Source organism: Beta vulgaris, chromosome 1, assembly GCF_026745355.1.
Source record: "Beta vulgaris subsp. vulgaris cultivar EL10 chromosome 1, EL10.2, whole genome shotgun sequence".
Taxonomy (NCBI): Eukaryota; Viridiplantae; Streptophyta; class Magnoliopsida; order Caryophyllales; family Amaranthaceae; genus Beta; species Beta vulgaris.
In genome coordinates this window covers 1008788-1025862 of record NC_079202.1, presented here as the reverse complement: position 1 = coordinate 1025862, position 17075 = coordinate 1008788, and the positions used below count along the sequence as shown (strand labels likewise).

Below are 17075 nucleotides of genomic sequence, written 5' to 3'. Positions count from 1 at the left end.
CTCTTATTACTATTGCGTTTATTATTATTATTATTATTATTTTAATATTGCTAATTATTATTTTGCTAATACTTTTTTTTCTATATGATTCGGCTAATTATATTGAAATGATAATTTAAGCCTAAGAAGTACACATTGCAATAATTGTTCAAAGTACAAATTTTTTAATAGATGACAACAATAATACTATTAATAATAACAACAATAATACTTGTCATTGTTGAAATAAAAAAAATACACGTTTTGATAGTTGAATTACTAGGCAAAATAATAGTATTATCGAACACTAACTAGTTTTCATAATCGGTTAACTATTATTTTATCTAATAAATTATTATTATTAATAAATCATTATTATGAATTTATTATTAATTAAACAATATCATATTATATTATTATCAGTACTATTAGTTATAATTTAATTTCGTTCAGTCCAGTCAGTTCAGTTTAGTTGCAAACAGTTCAGTTGTTTTATGCCGAGGAGAACATGCCTTAGTACTTTATCAACTTTCAATTGTATTTCTTTAGATAAGTTAGGGTTCAATCTTGATTCAATTATCCTATTTACGCCCTGTTTCTCAACAACTTGCTGAAAGGTGAAGATGTCGACCATTCAAGTGTAGTAGTCGGTCATCAAGAGAGATATTGTTTTTGTAATTTAAAAGGCCAAAATCGATGGGGTGGCGAAAGAAACTGTAGAGTTCATCAAATTCCGATAACTTTTTTTTTCTTCTATGAAAGAGAAATTTGATCGAAGCTGGGTGGCTGTCATGCGTTGTGTCTACAACACTCACTGTAGTTTCGACTAGGATGAGATCGATTGTGCCTTTGATGACAAATTTGATTAGGATTGAAGGTGAAAGTGGTCTCTACTAACATTGTCTCAGAGATGCCATGAGGTTCTTGCCGATCACCTCACAAATTCATCATCTAGATATTTTCGAGACTTTTTGTAGTTTGAACAAACTTTATTTTTGCTAAACTTATAGATTCAGCACAATTAGCATTTGGAACCAAATATTGCTTTTGTTTTTGGCGTTTACTTTTTGAACACCTTTAAAATGTCATATTATTTTTGAACCAAATAATTCTTGATTTTGCCTTTGCATATTTAAACAATACCTTTCTTTTTAAAATAAATTGACTGGTTTGAACATTGTCCATTTTTTAGATGATCTGGGTCATTATATGACCGATATGAACTTCATTCCATCATTAAGCTCTAAGCCATTTGGTCGTTAAAAATTGTGGTACATTTTATGACGGTTGTTTTGAACCTGACCTTTCATATGGTCGAGATGGTTCTTGGTTTTTTTTTTTTTTTTGAAAGAGAAATTTCATTAATTGAAGGCCAAACGACATCTACAATAGGTATTAAAGTAAAACAAGATACAATCAAACAAGATTAAATCAAATTTATCTTCGAAGAAACTACAATGATGATCGAACAATACAGCATAGCCCTCTTGTATTTGCTGAATCAAGCAGCTATTGATGAGGAAGTCTATCATTCTGATATAGTTTGGGAAGAACATTCTTGATCGAGTCAGGTTGACCGCATCCGAGATTCCAATACCTTCATGTTGAGTCTCGAACTTCAACCAATGAGAATAATTTCTCATACCTAAAAACAAAATAACAATACTCACAACTCCCATAAGGGAAAAGGAGATTTCCAAAACAGAAACTAAAAACCCCATAACAGGGTTTGAGAAAATCTCATAAAGAGAGACTAATTTATTGAACAAAACAAGAAAATGAACTGAAAACTAAAAATAAAAGGAGAAAAGGGGCTTACCATGGATGAAAACATCCATGGCAGCCCCTAATTGATGAAGACGGGTAGGGGAGGCTAGGGTTTGAGAGAGAGAAAAAGAGATTTCAAAAAACAGATGGTTCGTGGTTTATATTCAAAATATATTATGGTCCCAGCCTGTCATATGGCCGAGATGGACCTTTGTTTTTTTTTTTAACTGTGAAACCACATTAATCGCAATTAAACATATACATGACCATAATTCGGTCCCAAATATGACCCGATTTGACTCATTTGTCATATTATGTAATTACTAGTTGCATATGCACGCGATGCGTGATATAAATGGACATGCCTTTTTTATCTAAAATTATTTTGATAGTGATGTGAATTATTGAGTTTCTTTTCTAGATATTATCTAAAGGTGAATAATTTTCAATTGATCAATACCGTCACTATAAAATTTGGTCGATGATTTAATAATTTTCTTTTCAACGACTTTAGTATAGTTCTTTAACAATTATAGATGTTAATAAATCATATTGTTTGTACTCTGTAAATATGAAATATTATGTTATCACGATATGTTGCTAACTTTTTTTGGTTGAAGATTCTAATTGATTTCGTGAATTGATTGTGTCAATCTAGTTTGTCAAGTTATTAATGCTATTGCATATTCCATTTTTGACCTTACTCATATCATATGGCAAATTTCATTGATTGTCATTTTTCAATTTTTTATAAAAAGAAAAATATTATTTTAAATTATTAAAGGGTATTTTAGTCACTTCAAAAGAGGACACCAGGCCACAACTCCTCCCTTGACTTATATAATAGAGATATTAAGTTTTTGACTAATTTTGTCATATTTGTATCACAATCGAACATAAACTTGAAACCAATTCCAAACATGAATTATTCCACCTATTTGACCTGATTTGCAAGCCCTAAATTTTTGGCTAATGAAGTTACAAGTTTGCAGTGGCTACTGCTATTTTCTTAATCTACGTCCAAATATGTAAAAGATTCTAGCAGCACCTAAAACCGAGTACTTTATCGTCGAGTTAGCAACCCAAAATACATATGTTATGTAGAAATAGTCAAAATAAAAAAATAATTAAGTTGGAATCAAAACTTTGAAGGTAAACTATGTCTTTGGTCATGACATGTCATATGGCTGAGAGAGACCTTGGTTTATTTGTAAACCATATTTTGATCCCGATCGACCTTTCATATGACCGAGATGGACCTTGGTTTATTTTAAAACTATGTTTTGGTCCTAGCATGTCATACGATCGAAATGGGCATTGGTTTATTTTCTAAACCGTATCTCATCCTAACATGTCATATGGTCAAGATGAACCTTGGTTTATTTTTAAACCGTATTTTGGTCTCCGCCTATCATATGTTTGAAATGGACCTTGGTTTATTTTTAACTATATTTTGGTCCCGGACTTTTATATGACCAAGATAGACCTTGGTTTATTTTTTAAAACCATATTTTGGTCCAGGCATGTCATATGACCAAGATAGACTTTGGTTTATTTTTAAAACCATATTCGGGTTTTGGTCTATCATATGGTTGAGATAAACCTTATTCTATTTTTAAACCATATTTTACTCCTAACCTGTTATATAGTCATGATGGACATTGGTTTATTTTTAAACCATATTTTGGTCCTGGATTGTTCGTGTATTATTGAATAGACTAGAAGAAAGTAGTAAAAGTTCGGAGCAATATAACTATTGATTACAGTTCTTATATCAGAGGATATAGAAATGAGTTTTGGTTATCCTTGTGTTCTGGAGAGAACCAATCAGGAGAAATCCTTAAAATCTATTTATCAAAGGTAGTGGACTTTTCTCTCCGGATGATTGATAATGAATAAAATATACTGATCCACAATAAGAAAGGGAACATATATCTATAAAACGAGCAACATATATCACTAACACTAACCATATGTTTTAAAATAATAAATGGGAGAACACAACCTAGAAAAAAACATTACCACACTTGCAACAAGAATATCACAACCACTATTGAATGAATTAACTCATTCATCCTAACAATTTTGCAAATCATCAACATACAAGCTATTATCTGAGTCTCGATGATCAAACACTTGTAACAAACAAAGCTACAAAGCATAAAAGAATAATATAACTTAGTTAGAAAAATATTCATACAATGACAAATTTGAGATTTATGCGATATAAACACACTTACACTATGCCTAACACCAAAGAAGAATTTTCAAACACCTCAATCTTCCGGCCTATTTTATCTCGTTTAGAAACAATAACACTTAACCATGCTTGAATATATTTGCTTCCGACAATCCAAAGATAGCATATCTTCTCTAGAATGATAATTTGCATGCATCGACTTCTTTTTTAACATTTTAATTTTGTCAGCTATCCGAGCAAAAACCTTCAATGGTTTTTACAATATTTTTACAAAATTAATTATTTTCCATAAAGATATGTAGAACATCAATTTAAAAAGAATGTAGTATTGGGAAACAATTATGCAGAATGACACATTTAGCATCAAAAAAGCGTACAAGTTGATTCAGGGGAAGTTCCGAAAGTTGAATGGAGAAGATTGATTTGCAATAATAAAGCAAGCCTTGAGATTAAATTTTAGAGAACGTATAGTGTCGGACTCGTCCGACACAACATTTTCATTGGACGAGGCACGCGCGCGTTAATAAAGACCGAAAAAATTAAAAAACAAAAACAAAAACAAGAGCTTCATCCGCTTCATCCGTCATTGTTCAAAAACAAAAACAACGGCAAAATATCGTACAGATCCACTTTCTCCCTGCACTTAAATCTCATTTGAACATTCCACTTCTCAAATCTAGTTCAAGCAAGAATGTCAACCGAAGATTCGAATTCACAAATCGGAAGTTCATTACAAATTGATCTAAGCAATGAGAAAGGTGACACATATCTCACATTACAAATTGAACTAAGCAATGAAAAACGTAACACAGATTTCACATCAGAAAAAAAAAAAGAAATTACATGAAGAATCAGCTGGAAAAGAAGAGAAAGAAACAAGTGTATGTCTAAAATTAATTTTCAATTGCATTTACTCATTTTCAGTTAGAATTTCGATTGTATCAGTTAGTATGTGTAAAATTAGCATTTACATTGCAACAAAAGTCTATTTTTCACTCAGTAACTTCTTTTTCAGTTAGACTTATTTATTATTCAGTTAGACTTATTTAGTTTTCAATTAGACTAATTTAGTTTTCAGTTAGACTAATTTAGTTTTCAGTTAGACTTATTTAGTTTTCAGTTAGACTTATTTAGTTTCCAGATAGACTTATTTAGTTTTCAGTTAGACTTATTTAGTTTTCAGTTAGACTTATTTACTTTTCAGTTGGACTTATTTAGTTTTCAGTTAGACTTATTTAGTTTCAGTTAGACTTAATTAGTTTCAGTTAGACTTCTTTATTTCTCAGTTAGACTTCTTTATTTTTCAGTTAGACTTATTTTCTTTTCAGTTGGTCTTTATATTATTTCATTTAGTATAATGATTCTTTCATTTGATACTATTACAATTATTTTCAGCTACACTTGTTTAGTTTTCAGTTAGACTTAATGATTCTGTCCTTATTTTTTGTCAATGAACTCAACAGCTGAAAATGAATATCTCAAGTACATCAATGACGAGAATATCAGTAGCAGTTTAATAGGGAGACATGTTACAAACACAAAATGGTTACAACTTGTACAAGCCACTCAAGAGCATTAGGATTTAGTATTAGGAAACAAACTCTAAGGAGGAGGAGAATTGATAATTCTATATACGAATTCTACTTGGTTTGCTCAAAGGAAGGAGCCTCAAAATCAACAAACAAAATAACAGAACCAAAAGAAAAAGACACACAACAACATTATGTTCAGATACCAGATGTTGAGCAGCCAACCAAGGAAAGAAAGGAAAAAGTAGTCAATGAGACAAGAACAGCATGCAAAGCCATGGTCAGATTTAAGCAAGAAAAACCTGGCCAAGACTTTGTTGTAGTAGCTCATGAGTTGCAGCACAACCATGAGTTGTAATACAACAAGAAATACATCATCTGAAATCAGAAAGGAAGAAAACTGAAAAAAAAAGGACAACTAATAGAAACAATGGTTGAATCTGGCATAAAGCCAATACATGCATACAACTTTTTGTGTCATGAGGCTCGATCAGAGAAGTAGTGGGCCACACAAAAAGGGACCATCTAAACTATATCACACAGTACAGAACAAGATTGGTTGAAGGAAAGGATATGCAGAGCGTGTTGGACTTACTTCAGCAAAGAGCGGATGATGATCCTGCATTCTTCTATAGGTTAAATTTGGGGAACATAACAACATTGTCAGCTACTTTTGGCGAGATTCATGATGTTGGAGGACTTCAAAGCATATGGAGATGTTATGATATTCGACACAACTTATAGGACAAACAAATATGGACTGATATGGCACCATTTGTTGGCATAAACTGCCATTGGAAAACAACAATGTTTGCATGCGCTTTCATAACTAATGAAAAGGAAGAGAGCTTTGAATGGCTACTAGAAACATTCAAGAGAGCAATGTGCCAACAAGAGCCAAAGACAATTTTCACTGATCAAGATAAGGCCATGGGCAATGCAATTGAAAAGGTATAAATTTTTCAGTTAGCATTTACACTATTTTAGTTAGACTTATTATGTTTTCAGTTAGACTTATTTAGTTTTCAGTTAGACTTATTTAGTTTTCAGTTAGACTTATTTAGTTTTCAGTTAGACTTATTTAGTTTTCAGTTAGACTTATTTGTTTTCAGTTAGACTTATTTATTTTTCAGTTAGACTTATTTAGTTTTCAGTTAGACTTATTTAGTTTTGAGTTCGTCTTCATATGATTTCAGTTAGTATAATGATTCTTTCATTTCATTCTATTTCAATTAGACTAGAAATTTGCAGTTAGCATTTACATTGTTTCAGTTAGACGTATTTATTTTTCAGTTGGGCTTCATATTACTTCATTTAGTCTAATGAAATTTTCAGTTAGCATTTACACTATTTCAGTTAGACTTCTTTATTTTTCAGTTGGTCTTCATATTATTTCTTTACTCTTTCCATTAGATTCACAAGCATTCAAATGAAAATGAAAATGTTTTGTAGCATAATATGTACTATCTTAAAACAGGTTTTCCCTAATTCAAGACATAGGCTTTGCCTCTGGCATATAGAGAAGAACTTTGTAAGCCACTTCGGATCCCTCAAGACCAATGAAGACTTCAAGAACATGTTCAAGAACTGCTTGATGGGGTGTCAAAATGAATCAGGCTTTGAAGACTTGTGGGCGAAAATGATGGAAATGTATGGACACGAGAAAAAGGAATGGTTCGATCAAGTATATGATCAAAGACACAAGTGGTGCACCGCGTTAAATAGGGATATGTTTTCAGTTGGAATCTTATCATCACAAAGAAGTGAAGTCACAAACAAGGCAATATCATTCAATGCAAAAGCAACAACAAATTTGTTTGAATTCTACCATATATTTGAGCAAACAGTGAAGAGATGGGGAAGCAATGAAAGTAGTGACAACTTCCGGAACAGAACCGAACGTCCCAAAGCTGTCAAATCCAAGTCAAATAAAGCTTCTAAAACATGCAGCTGATGTATACACACTAGCACTATATAATGATTTTGAAACAGAGTATGAGTGGGCAATGACATCCTTTTTACGAGCATTTGCAATAGAAAACTCAGAGCTGAAGTTGTTTGAAGTCTCACCAGAAGAAGATTTCAGCAATTCACATACGGTAGCATACGATCAGGCTACAACAGAATTAGTGTGCTCATGTCAATGCTTCACAGAGACGGGGATGCTTTGCTTTCACATCATAAGGGTCATGCACATGTTCAGCATATTTCAAATCCCAGAACAATATATCCTTAAGAGATGGACAAGACTTGCAAAGTCAGCAGTATGGGAGAATGTTCAAGGTTAGTAAAATAAATCAATATGACTAACTGACAAATTAATGCAACTAACTGAAAAAATGAAGACTCCAACTGAAATAATTTACAAATCACCTGAAACATTTACTTAGTCAACTGAAAAAAAAGGCTCCAGCTGAAAAATTAGTATAACTAACTGATCCATTTATGTTACTAACAGAAAATTAATTGGGGGTTTTGTTTGTGTGTGGGAGGGGGGATTTTGGTGGTAGGGGGTTTGGGGGTGTGTGGTTTAACACTTAACTAACTGAAACAATTAAGACACCACCTGAAACAATTTATCAGCTATCTGAAAAATTTAGTTAGTCAAATGAAATAATTGACTAAGAAACATTTATTACAGCAGACAAGGACCAAAACCAAAATGCACTGTTATGGACACCATGGAGACATGCAATAACCAAGAATTTCTACAACCTAGTGTCAATATGTCAATCAAATGAGGATGCAAGAGAATTATGTGACAAGTCGCTGAAGGAATTATACAAATCGGTAAAAGAAGTTTTCAAGACCGATCAACAAAAACAACAAGAAATCGAAGACGAAGAACTACGAAGACAGACAGTTGAAAATCCTGAGGTGATAAAGACAAAAGGAAGACCCCCAAAGGGAAACAAGAGAGTAAAAGGACATTTTGAGAAGCGTAAAATGAAGACAAGGCATCTGAATGAATATGGAACAAAAACCCCAGATGCACCTGAAGTTGAATAGTGTAAAAATAATATTAGTTTTCAATTGTATTCCAGTTGGTCGTATGCCTACTACTGATAGAATCATTAATGGAATGTTAATTGCAACTTGCAATGTTGCCTGTGTAATGAAGATAATGAATCTTTACAGCACTTCTTCTTTGAATGTAAATACTCAACTACAATTTGGCAAGGGTTACTCCAGCACATTGGCATCAATAAAAGAGTAGCATCTTATGAGATTGAAATCAGATTGGCTAGTGTGAAAGCTCATAGTAGAAGTGTGAGATCAATAGTCTATGTTATGATATTCTTTGTAGACCTTCATGCTATCTGGTGTCAGAGAAATAGTATTATCTTCTCTAACTCCTGTTATATTCCTCGGTTACTGACTAGACAAGTTCTCTACATGTGGCATGTAACTGTAATGAGAAGGAGAGAAGACTTTTAGTTCACTAGAGTGGCTTTAAGCTCTTCTAGGGTTGCTTGGTGTTGGAAGTAGTGTCTTACTTCTATTGAGTTGTTTGCTCTTGTTTGTTTTGAGTTGGTTGTAACTAAAACACCATTTTTTTGGTTATCTATAAAAATTTTGAATTGCCAAAAAAAAGAATGTAGTATTGTTGGTCTTGATGAGCATTTGAGTCGAGCTCGAAACGAGCTCAAGCCGAGCTATTGAGCAACTCGAGCCGAACAATCGGTCGAGCAATTCGAGCAACCCGAGTTCAAGCCAAACAGTTGAGTCGAGCTATTCGAGCTAATCGAGCTCGAGCCAAACGGTCGAGTCGAGCTATTCGATCAAATCAAGCTCGAGTTGAGTTCGAGATTTGAGTCAAGGTATAAGAAATCTTAACGAGCATGAGTCGAGCAGGGGATTGGCGAGCTTAAGGAATAACGAGCACGAGTCGAGCAAGGCTAAAAAGTGTTCGAGTCAAGCAGACCTCTACTTGCGATATCTCCAGTCCCTTGCTAGCCCTAATGCCAACAAAGGGATGATCCAAGTTAAAAATATTAACAATGTGTAGCTAACAAGAATCAAGCACATAACCTTTGAAATGAAATGTGAGAAAACCACCAATCCACTATAATTTCTATGTTTACTATTTCAAAATAAAACATATATGTATTTATAAAGACATAGACAAGCCTCTCGATCTCAATCTATTAAGGTAATAACATTTTCTTACCCCAAATCTACTGAAATAGTTATGTTTGTCCCTAGTTCCTTAGAAATCTTTTTGCTTAAATAAATTATCATGCCATAATGTCCATTTTTCAATTTCACACTAGACAAAAAAAATTACAAAAAATAAATAAAATCAATTGTAAAATCTATGAGTAATTATATATCTGACAGTTGTAACTAACATGGGGTGTCACTCGAGCCAAAATACTAGTTTCATCTGAAAAATGTGTCAAAGTCTGTTATACTCCTAACTTTTTTTTTCTATTTTGAGTATACTTTCTTTAAAATTAGTTTCCAATGATTTTAATTTTTTCCTTATGTATCAATCCAATTTTACACCACCATATCAATTACCTTTTCCTATTATGTTATTTTCATCGTGTTTTTCTGTTGGTTTGAAAGTGATTTTTTTTATGTACGTAAAAAGTAGAATATATATTAATTTATTATTTCCCTATCTATCCTGAAGATTCACTTTATAGAATTTTCTTCCCGATCTTAAATGAAGGGAACAAAAATAGAGCAAATCAACTAAATAGCTTAATGGACCAAATTTATGCCCGGTTATATTCAATAAAATGATACTTATAAAAGTATACATCTATAAGTGTTTCAAAATACCAATTAAAGATATCTACTTATGATTGAAATTTGAATTTGAAAATATGTTTTAAATTGCTCATCTTTTTATTATCTTATATAAAGATTATATAGTAGTAATCCATAAACTACAAAAAGTTGAAAAAAAAAAGTAAAGCGACTTTAAGATGTATAGATTTGCAAATTTGTGTAGAGGTTTAGATTTTTACAATTATTGTAAAAAGTTTTATAGGTTAATAAAAAATACAAAGTGCAATAAATAAATGATGAAAAATTCTACATGGTACCCTTAAGGTTTTGGCTATTCTATGTTGTACCCCATCAATTTGAACATTACACATGGTGCCCTCTATTAGGCAATGCACAACATTTTCCTCTAAAAAAAAAGTATTTATGAGATTTACCTAATTCCTTTAAGGGAGAAACATAAAATTGTTCGTATTATGGCCAAGATTTTAACGTATTTTTTGTATAGCATTTATAATTTTTTATACAAACATTTATCGTCATTTGTTAAGCAACTAACATTTATAGTTCTATATACAATATTTTACATTTATTATACACCACTATTATTTTCGGGAAGACAACAATAACATTTTTTTTAGAAAAAAATACTTATTTTATTAATTTACAAAAATGCCATCTTCACCTACAAAAATATCATGAGAAAAACATTAATATTCCTCCCTAAGAGGATTTTGGTATTTCTCAAGTTTTTATATACAAAAGTGTCTCGCGGTTCTAATGAATCAAAACGTGTCAAAAATTGTCTTTCTAAGCCCGACTCTCCAATGAACCAGCCAGACCGGGGACAAGAAGAGCCATGAAAATGTAGAATGTCTCTGTAAATGGAACACTTAAACTGCCTCAGTGGGCGAAGGCCCACCCCACAACCACCGAGCATGCATGTACAAGATGGGGATTGTATTGAAATCTCAATTTCAGATAATTATTATTTTGTCTATTCTAAAATAGTTTGAATAGTGAAGGCATTTCTTTTTTGTACGTTTGTCCTGATTAGTTTGAACGCTTCTATTTTTGGCATGATCTCACTAATATTATATTACTTATCTAACACTTCTTTATCCCAAAAGTAAAAAGTACATAAAAATTCCTTACTCTATTCCTCTAATAGAAATGCCTAATTTTCTCTCCTTCGATCTAATGAAAAAGTAACTCGATAATTCTTATGACATATAGCTTTGAATTAAATAACATAACATAATCACACAATAATTTATTTCCTTAGAATAAGTGTGTCCAATCAAGTATTCAGATTATTTAAAGACGAAAGGAGTATACCTCTTAATCTAGGAATCGGATTAAGGCGTGTATATATATTATTAGAAAATATTGAAATTTAATTTGCAACGTAACCCACATGGAATTACCCCATTATGATTTCTATATCAAAATGTATGAGCATAATAGAGCAAAGGTGATTTTGAACATCCATGGAGATCGATTTTACTTCTTTCAACTCTGGTTCGTTTTGGGCATATGATATATATCTTTTCCAAACGCATTAATCTTCATGTCCTTACATAGGTTTTAAAAGTACCTTGAATCACACTAAAATACCGAACAACCCATAAAAGTAACATTGTGTACAAAAGGCCGGGAACGAACATGCAAATGCTTTAATTTGATGCTACTAGAAAATGTGTCGCAATGTCGAAATAGATTGTGTTATAAATAGAGGTGATCATGTGCCGGGTTCGGGCCCGGTCGCGCCCAAAAAAATTACACATTGGTCGGGTCAGGCCAAAATTTTGTGCCCAAAGCCCACTATTTCGGGACAAAATCAGCGGGCTTCTCGGACCAAAATCGGAACATGCCAAAAGATAGACTGAAAAGTCATTTTTGCCTTGCCCAAAGCAAAAAAAAATTGGTCGAGCCCTTCCGCGGGCCAAAATATCTGCCCAAAACCCGCAAAAAAATTGGTTCGGGCTGTTTTGATCAGATCTATTTATAATATGCACTTATCTCCACCAATAGTTGAGATTACTGATATTAATTTTCTCTAGCTATTTACACCCTTTAATATGTGAAACTAGTTTTTAGGCTTGAGTTATGCGTCGAGTAATATATCTTTCACTTAATAATATTTTACTTTAAAATGATAACATCAAACATCACTTTGCTTTAGTGATTAAGACTTTAGTATATATGCTTGTGATCACACAGTCAGATCTTATATAATGCATTTTTTATTTTTTGTTGTACGTGGATTACGTAGAGTATACCACTCTAAGGAAAAGCTCCACATGACATCATTTTTTGTTTAGGAAATTCTTTTGAATATACGACCTCTGTATTTTTTTAGTTCCACCATTTAATTTTTCACATTTGTCGAGATGCTTTTTTGAATCTTAATATCTCTTATTAGGTGTAAGTAAAGATTAAAAAAATTTGATATTTGGAGTCCTCGCATTGAGATTAATCTAACAAGACCCCACTTGGCTATGTTTTTTCTTATATAATTATACGAGATAGTTTAACAAAATTGGTTGATGAATAGTGTCACAAAAACAAACAGTGCAACTAAAAAAATACGGAGGTAGTTCTAATATGTATTAGAGATGACAATAGGTAGAGTCTGGGTAGGGTAAGGCTAGATTCTTACACATACCTAATTTTTAGATGTAGACTCATACCCTACCCGTAATTATAGGGTGTAAAATTTTAGGACTCCTACACATACTCGTAGGGTTTAGGGTCTAAAATGGGTCCAGAACAAAAAAAAGTTCCGCTTAAATTTTCACGTGTGTATAAAATCGTTAAGCACAATTTTATTTATTAATATTGCAATTAGCATACATAATATCAGTACATATCACATTACATAGCAATACATAGTTTTTGAACATCCCAAAAGTCTCATGCATCAAAATTTAAATAAAGAGAGTGACATTGTGATACTGCTCAGAGTAGAAAAAGAGAGTGACACTGTGATAGTAAGAGACCGAGAGAGTGAGAGTTGAGCGAAAGATGAGACATGATTGCGATTTGCGACTAAGGTTCATGGGTGAGGGAGGGTTTTACTTTTACTGGAAGTACATGTTTATATATATGTATATATTTTAATTTTTTAAATATAGAATATGTATTTTAATTGGTTCGGGTCCATGGGAAAGTTCAGGGTTTTGAGTAGTGGTCCTTTACACTACTCTTACCCGATAGTACCAGGATCCATATCCTACCCTTATCCATAGGGTCCAAAAAATTAAGCCTCATATCCTAATTTTAGGGTAGGGTCTGGGCGGATCTGGATAGGATCCTTGATCCATTGCCATCCTTAGTATAGATATAGATTGTCAATATCAACTTGGATGTTATAGTTATTACTATTAGTAGTATGTTCATATTATTGTAGATATCGTTCGTTACATGATATCATATTGGATATGATGGTAATAAATGCGGAAGAGATTGCTTTCTATAAATACATAGGATATGCATGTACGTAGTTCAGCTTATAGTAGTCTACCAAGAAAATAAAAAATTTATGATGTTAAGATTACTTTTAATCAGCTTGTTTATAGTTATCAACCTTACTAATCCCCCAAGTGTTATTGGTTGGAGTATTATTAAACCAGCAACTTATCAAGTAGCCGTCGAAAATGGATTGAATAACACATTATGGGTGCATTGTAAGTCAGGTGATTCTGATCTTGGACCTCATAAACTTGCCAAAGATGCTAATTTCTCATGGGTGTTTAAAACAAGTGTGCTTAAAAAACGTCTCTATTTTTGTGGTCTTACATGGAATAAGCACTGGCGTAAAACGTTTGATGCATTCACAGATGAGCAAGAATTTGTTGATCGAGGGTGTGGTGGGCGACATTGTTTTTGGAAAGCACTTGATGATGGGATATACTTGTATAATATATATAAAGCAAAGTTCTTCAAAAAGTTTAAATGGGATAAATATATTTAAGGGGAACAAATAAGGCATATGAAATAAATCTTTATAATGGGTGTTATATAATATATGAGCTAGTAACAATAAATGTAATGTTGCCATTTTCTTACTAGTTCAATAGATGGTTGTTTTCTCATGATGTTGTGCTCGTGATGATCCCTCCTCTCTTGTTTCTCGATTTTGCCAGCCTATTCCAACCTTGAGTTAAATAGCCATTATACTTATACCACTCATGGAAATTTGGGGTACAAGACTTCGGGTACAAAACTTTTGGCGTAGGGGTTTAGTAAGAAATTTGGTGAGGGTTGTGTTTCGGGTGAATGCCAATTGTCCAATGAAGCCGTAAAACCTGCAAAATAAGGATTAGACTAATCGGGGTGATTTCAGGATCGCCCCTCCAATGCTCAAGTCGATATTGGGATAAGGTCTAGAGAGAGGCTAGAGAGAGAGTTAGTAGGCGAATCAACTATTTATTACCTCAATAAATGTGGAACCGCTCCCTATTTATATGGATTGGAATGGGTGATGTCATGCTGGAGGCACAGCATCAGGTTGGCCTCCCAGACAACTTCTACCTAATGGTCTTCCCTTAATGTCAAACTTAGCAAAACGACAAATAACTGATAATTCTCAATGTCCGATATGTCATACAGACACTGAAAACACAAGTCATCTTTTCTTTTCGTGTCCTTTTACTCGATAATATTGGACTTTCAATCATATAACGCAAATACTTTGGTCTAATATACCTACTAATATTGATCACTACCTTAGTTCTCTCTGTCACCGTCACAAGCCTATTCGATTGGTTAGTTATAGCCTTTAGAGCATCTGGAAAGAACGTAATTCTATTGTTTTCGAGAGCAACACTATGAACATAGATCGTATATACTATAAAGCATGGCATTTGCAACAAGAATGGACCGCTCGTACAATGACAGATTTCTCTCTCTATCTCTTCCCTTCCTCCTTGCAGGTTGCCTCCCATTATATTTATTCAATGGCATCCTCCGCCACAAGGATGTTGTAAACTTAGTTTTGATGGATGCGTTGTTGGGGAATCCGCTTCTGCTGGTGTAATAATATGTAACTCTGTCGGACACGTTTTAGCCTCCCAAGCGTATCATTTTGGTAGCACTTCAGCTCTTGTGGCTGAAGCCTGGGGCTTGCGTAATTCCCTTATTGTGGCGCAAAATCTATAATACAATATATCTCATATGAATAACGGTGTCTTACAAAAGAACATGTTTTGCTAATTAAATATGATTGAGTTCATTAAGAAGATATTCCTGTTTCTAAGTCTCCTTCCAATTCCGATTGATTTGATTTGTGAGAGCTCGATATCGTAACGTATTATTAGTTGTTTGAACTAGTCGAATTGAACTGATGTAAGAAAGGAAAAAGCAATAGTTAAAACGAAATTATTCTAGTTTATAATACAATGAACATAGTCTTTCAAACATACATTTAACACATTCTAATAATATAATGAAAATGCTCCCACACACAATGAATATGTGACCAAATATAACGAGCATGTGACTAAAATGCACATATTAGTAATACAATGAACATCAGTCTAAAAATATGCACCTTGCATTTGTAAATAATATCATAAACATCACATATTCATTCAAAGAACATTTGAACAAATATCACACATTTATAGACAAATATATGATAATCAACCCATTATTAATTCATATCATTTCATTGAATATATTACAAACACATAATGAATATACGATCAATGCAATAAACATCTTACAAATATGTGTTTCAATAAACACATGCTAATAGGACAATGAACATATGCCATAATTCATATTATTAATGTAATTAATATGTGTCAAACACACAATGAACATATGAACAAACAGATAATAAACATATGGCTAAATATAATAAACATATGACCAACACGAATTCAATAAATACATTATAATAATACAATGAACATATATTTACAGTACAATGAACATTACCTGATTTTTTTTCTAGATATCGAACTCGTTCATCTCCTTTATTCATTGAGCTCTCTCATTTGTTAATTGGGACATCAATTGCAAAGTTGTTATTCATTTTTCACAAACCACTATCAAGATCTTTACTAGAAAAGAGAGAAAAAGAATAAGAAATGAAAGTGCAAAATGTAAAAAAAATGTTACATTTTCTTATCAAATGCATAAATTTAATACCTTATGTTGTCGATTTCGCTTTGCAACTCGTTGTATTCATCTTCATGTGCGAAAATTGTGCAAAAAAAATGAATAATTTAAAGAGTTTGATTAGAGAGGTTAGAGAGATGTTGGAGGATTTGAAAAGAAAAGAGAGAAAGTCTCTAAAAATTTGTGTGAGAAAATGAAAATAAAATAGGTTTTATGTTTTTCTGTGTTCATTGGAGATCAATAGATGTTCATTCTGTGCGTTTTTGGTTTGATGAATTTGCGTTTTATGTTTTGTTTGACCTGCATTTTGACCCGTTCGTACTTTCCTCTACATACACTCGTGCGCATTATCAACGAAATTTATAATCAATAAAGTTGAAAGGAACATAAAAAAAATATTAAGACAAATGTAGCAAGTAAAAAAAACAATCATTTAAGAGAAATGTAGTAAAGTGAAAAAAAACGAAGGGGGTGTTCAATATATGGGTAAACCGTAGATGTATGAGACAAATCAGATAGAGCACCACCTGAATCCGAATCTGTAGATGATGCACACGTTCGCATGGTGAGGAAGGTGTGCATATGTATATGACTAACAAACCAAACGAACATATATACATCTATGTTAGTATATTTTTATTGATATTAATCTTTATATTTATAACCTACTACTTAATATTCATTGTGCACACCTTTCTCAACATATAAACATATGCAGTGCGCACCTACTAATT

The 17075-nt window shown here is 32.6% G+C and overlaps 1 protein-coding gene across 1 annotated transcript; it reads left to right on the top strand.

The window, feature by feature from the left end:
• Positions 1–7340: 7340 nt before the first annotated feature.
• On the top strand, positions 7341–8484 carry LOC130592042 (protein FAR1-RELATED SEQUENCE 3-like). Its single transcript, XM_057396108.1, has 2 exons — positions 7341–7758; positions 8117–8484. Exons 1-2 carry the CDS (start codon positions 7341–7343, stop codon positions 8482–8484), a joined length of 786 nt encoding a protein of 261 aa, XP_057252091.1.
• Positions 8485–17075: the final 8591 nt, after the last annotated feature.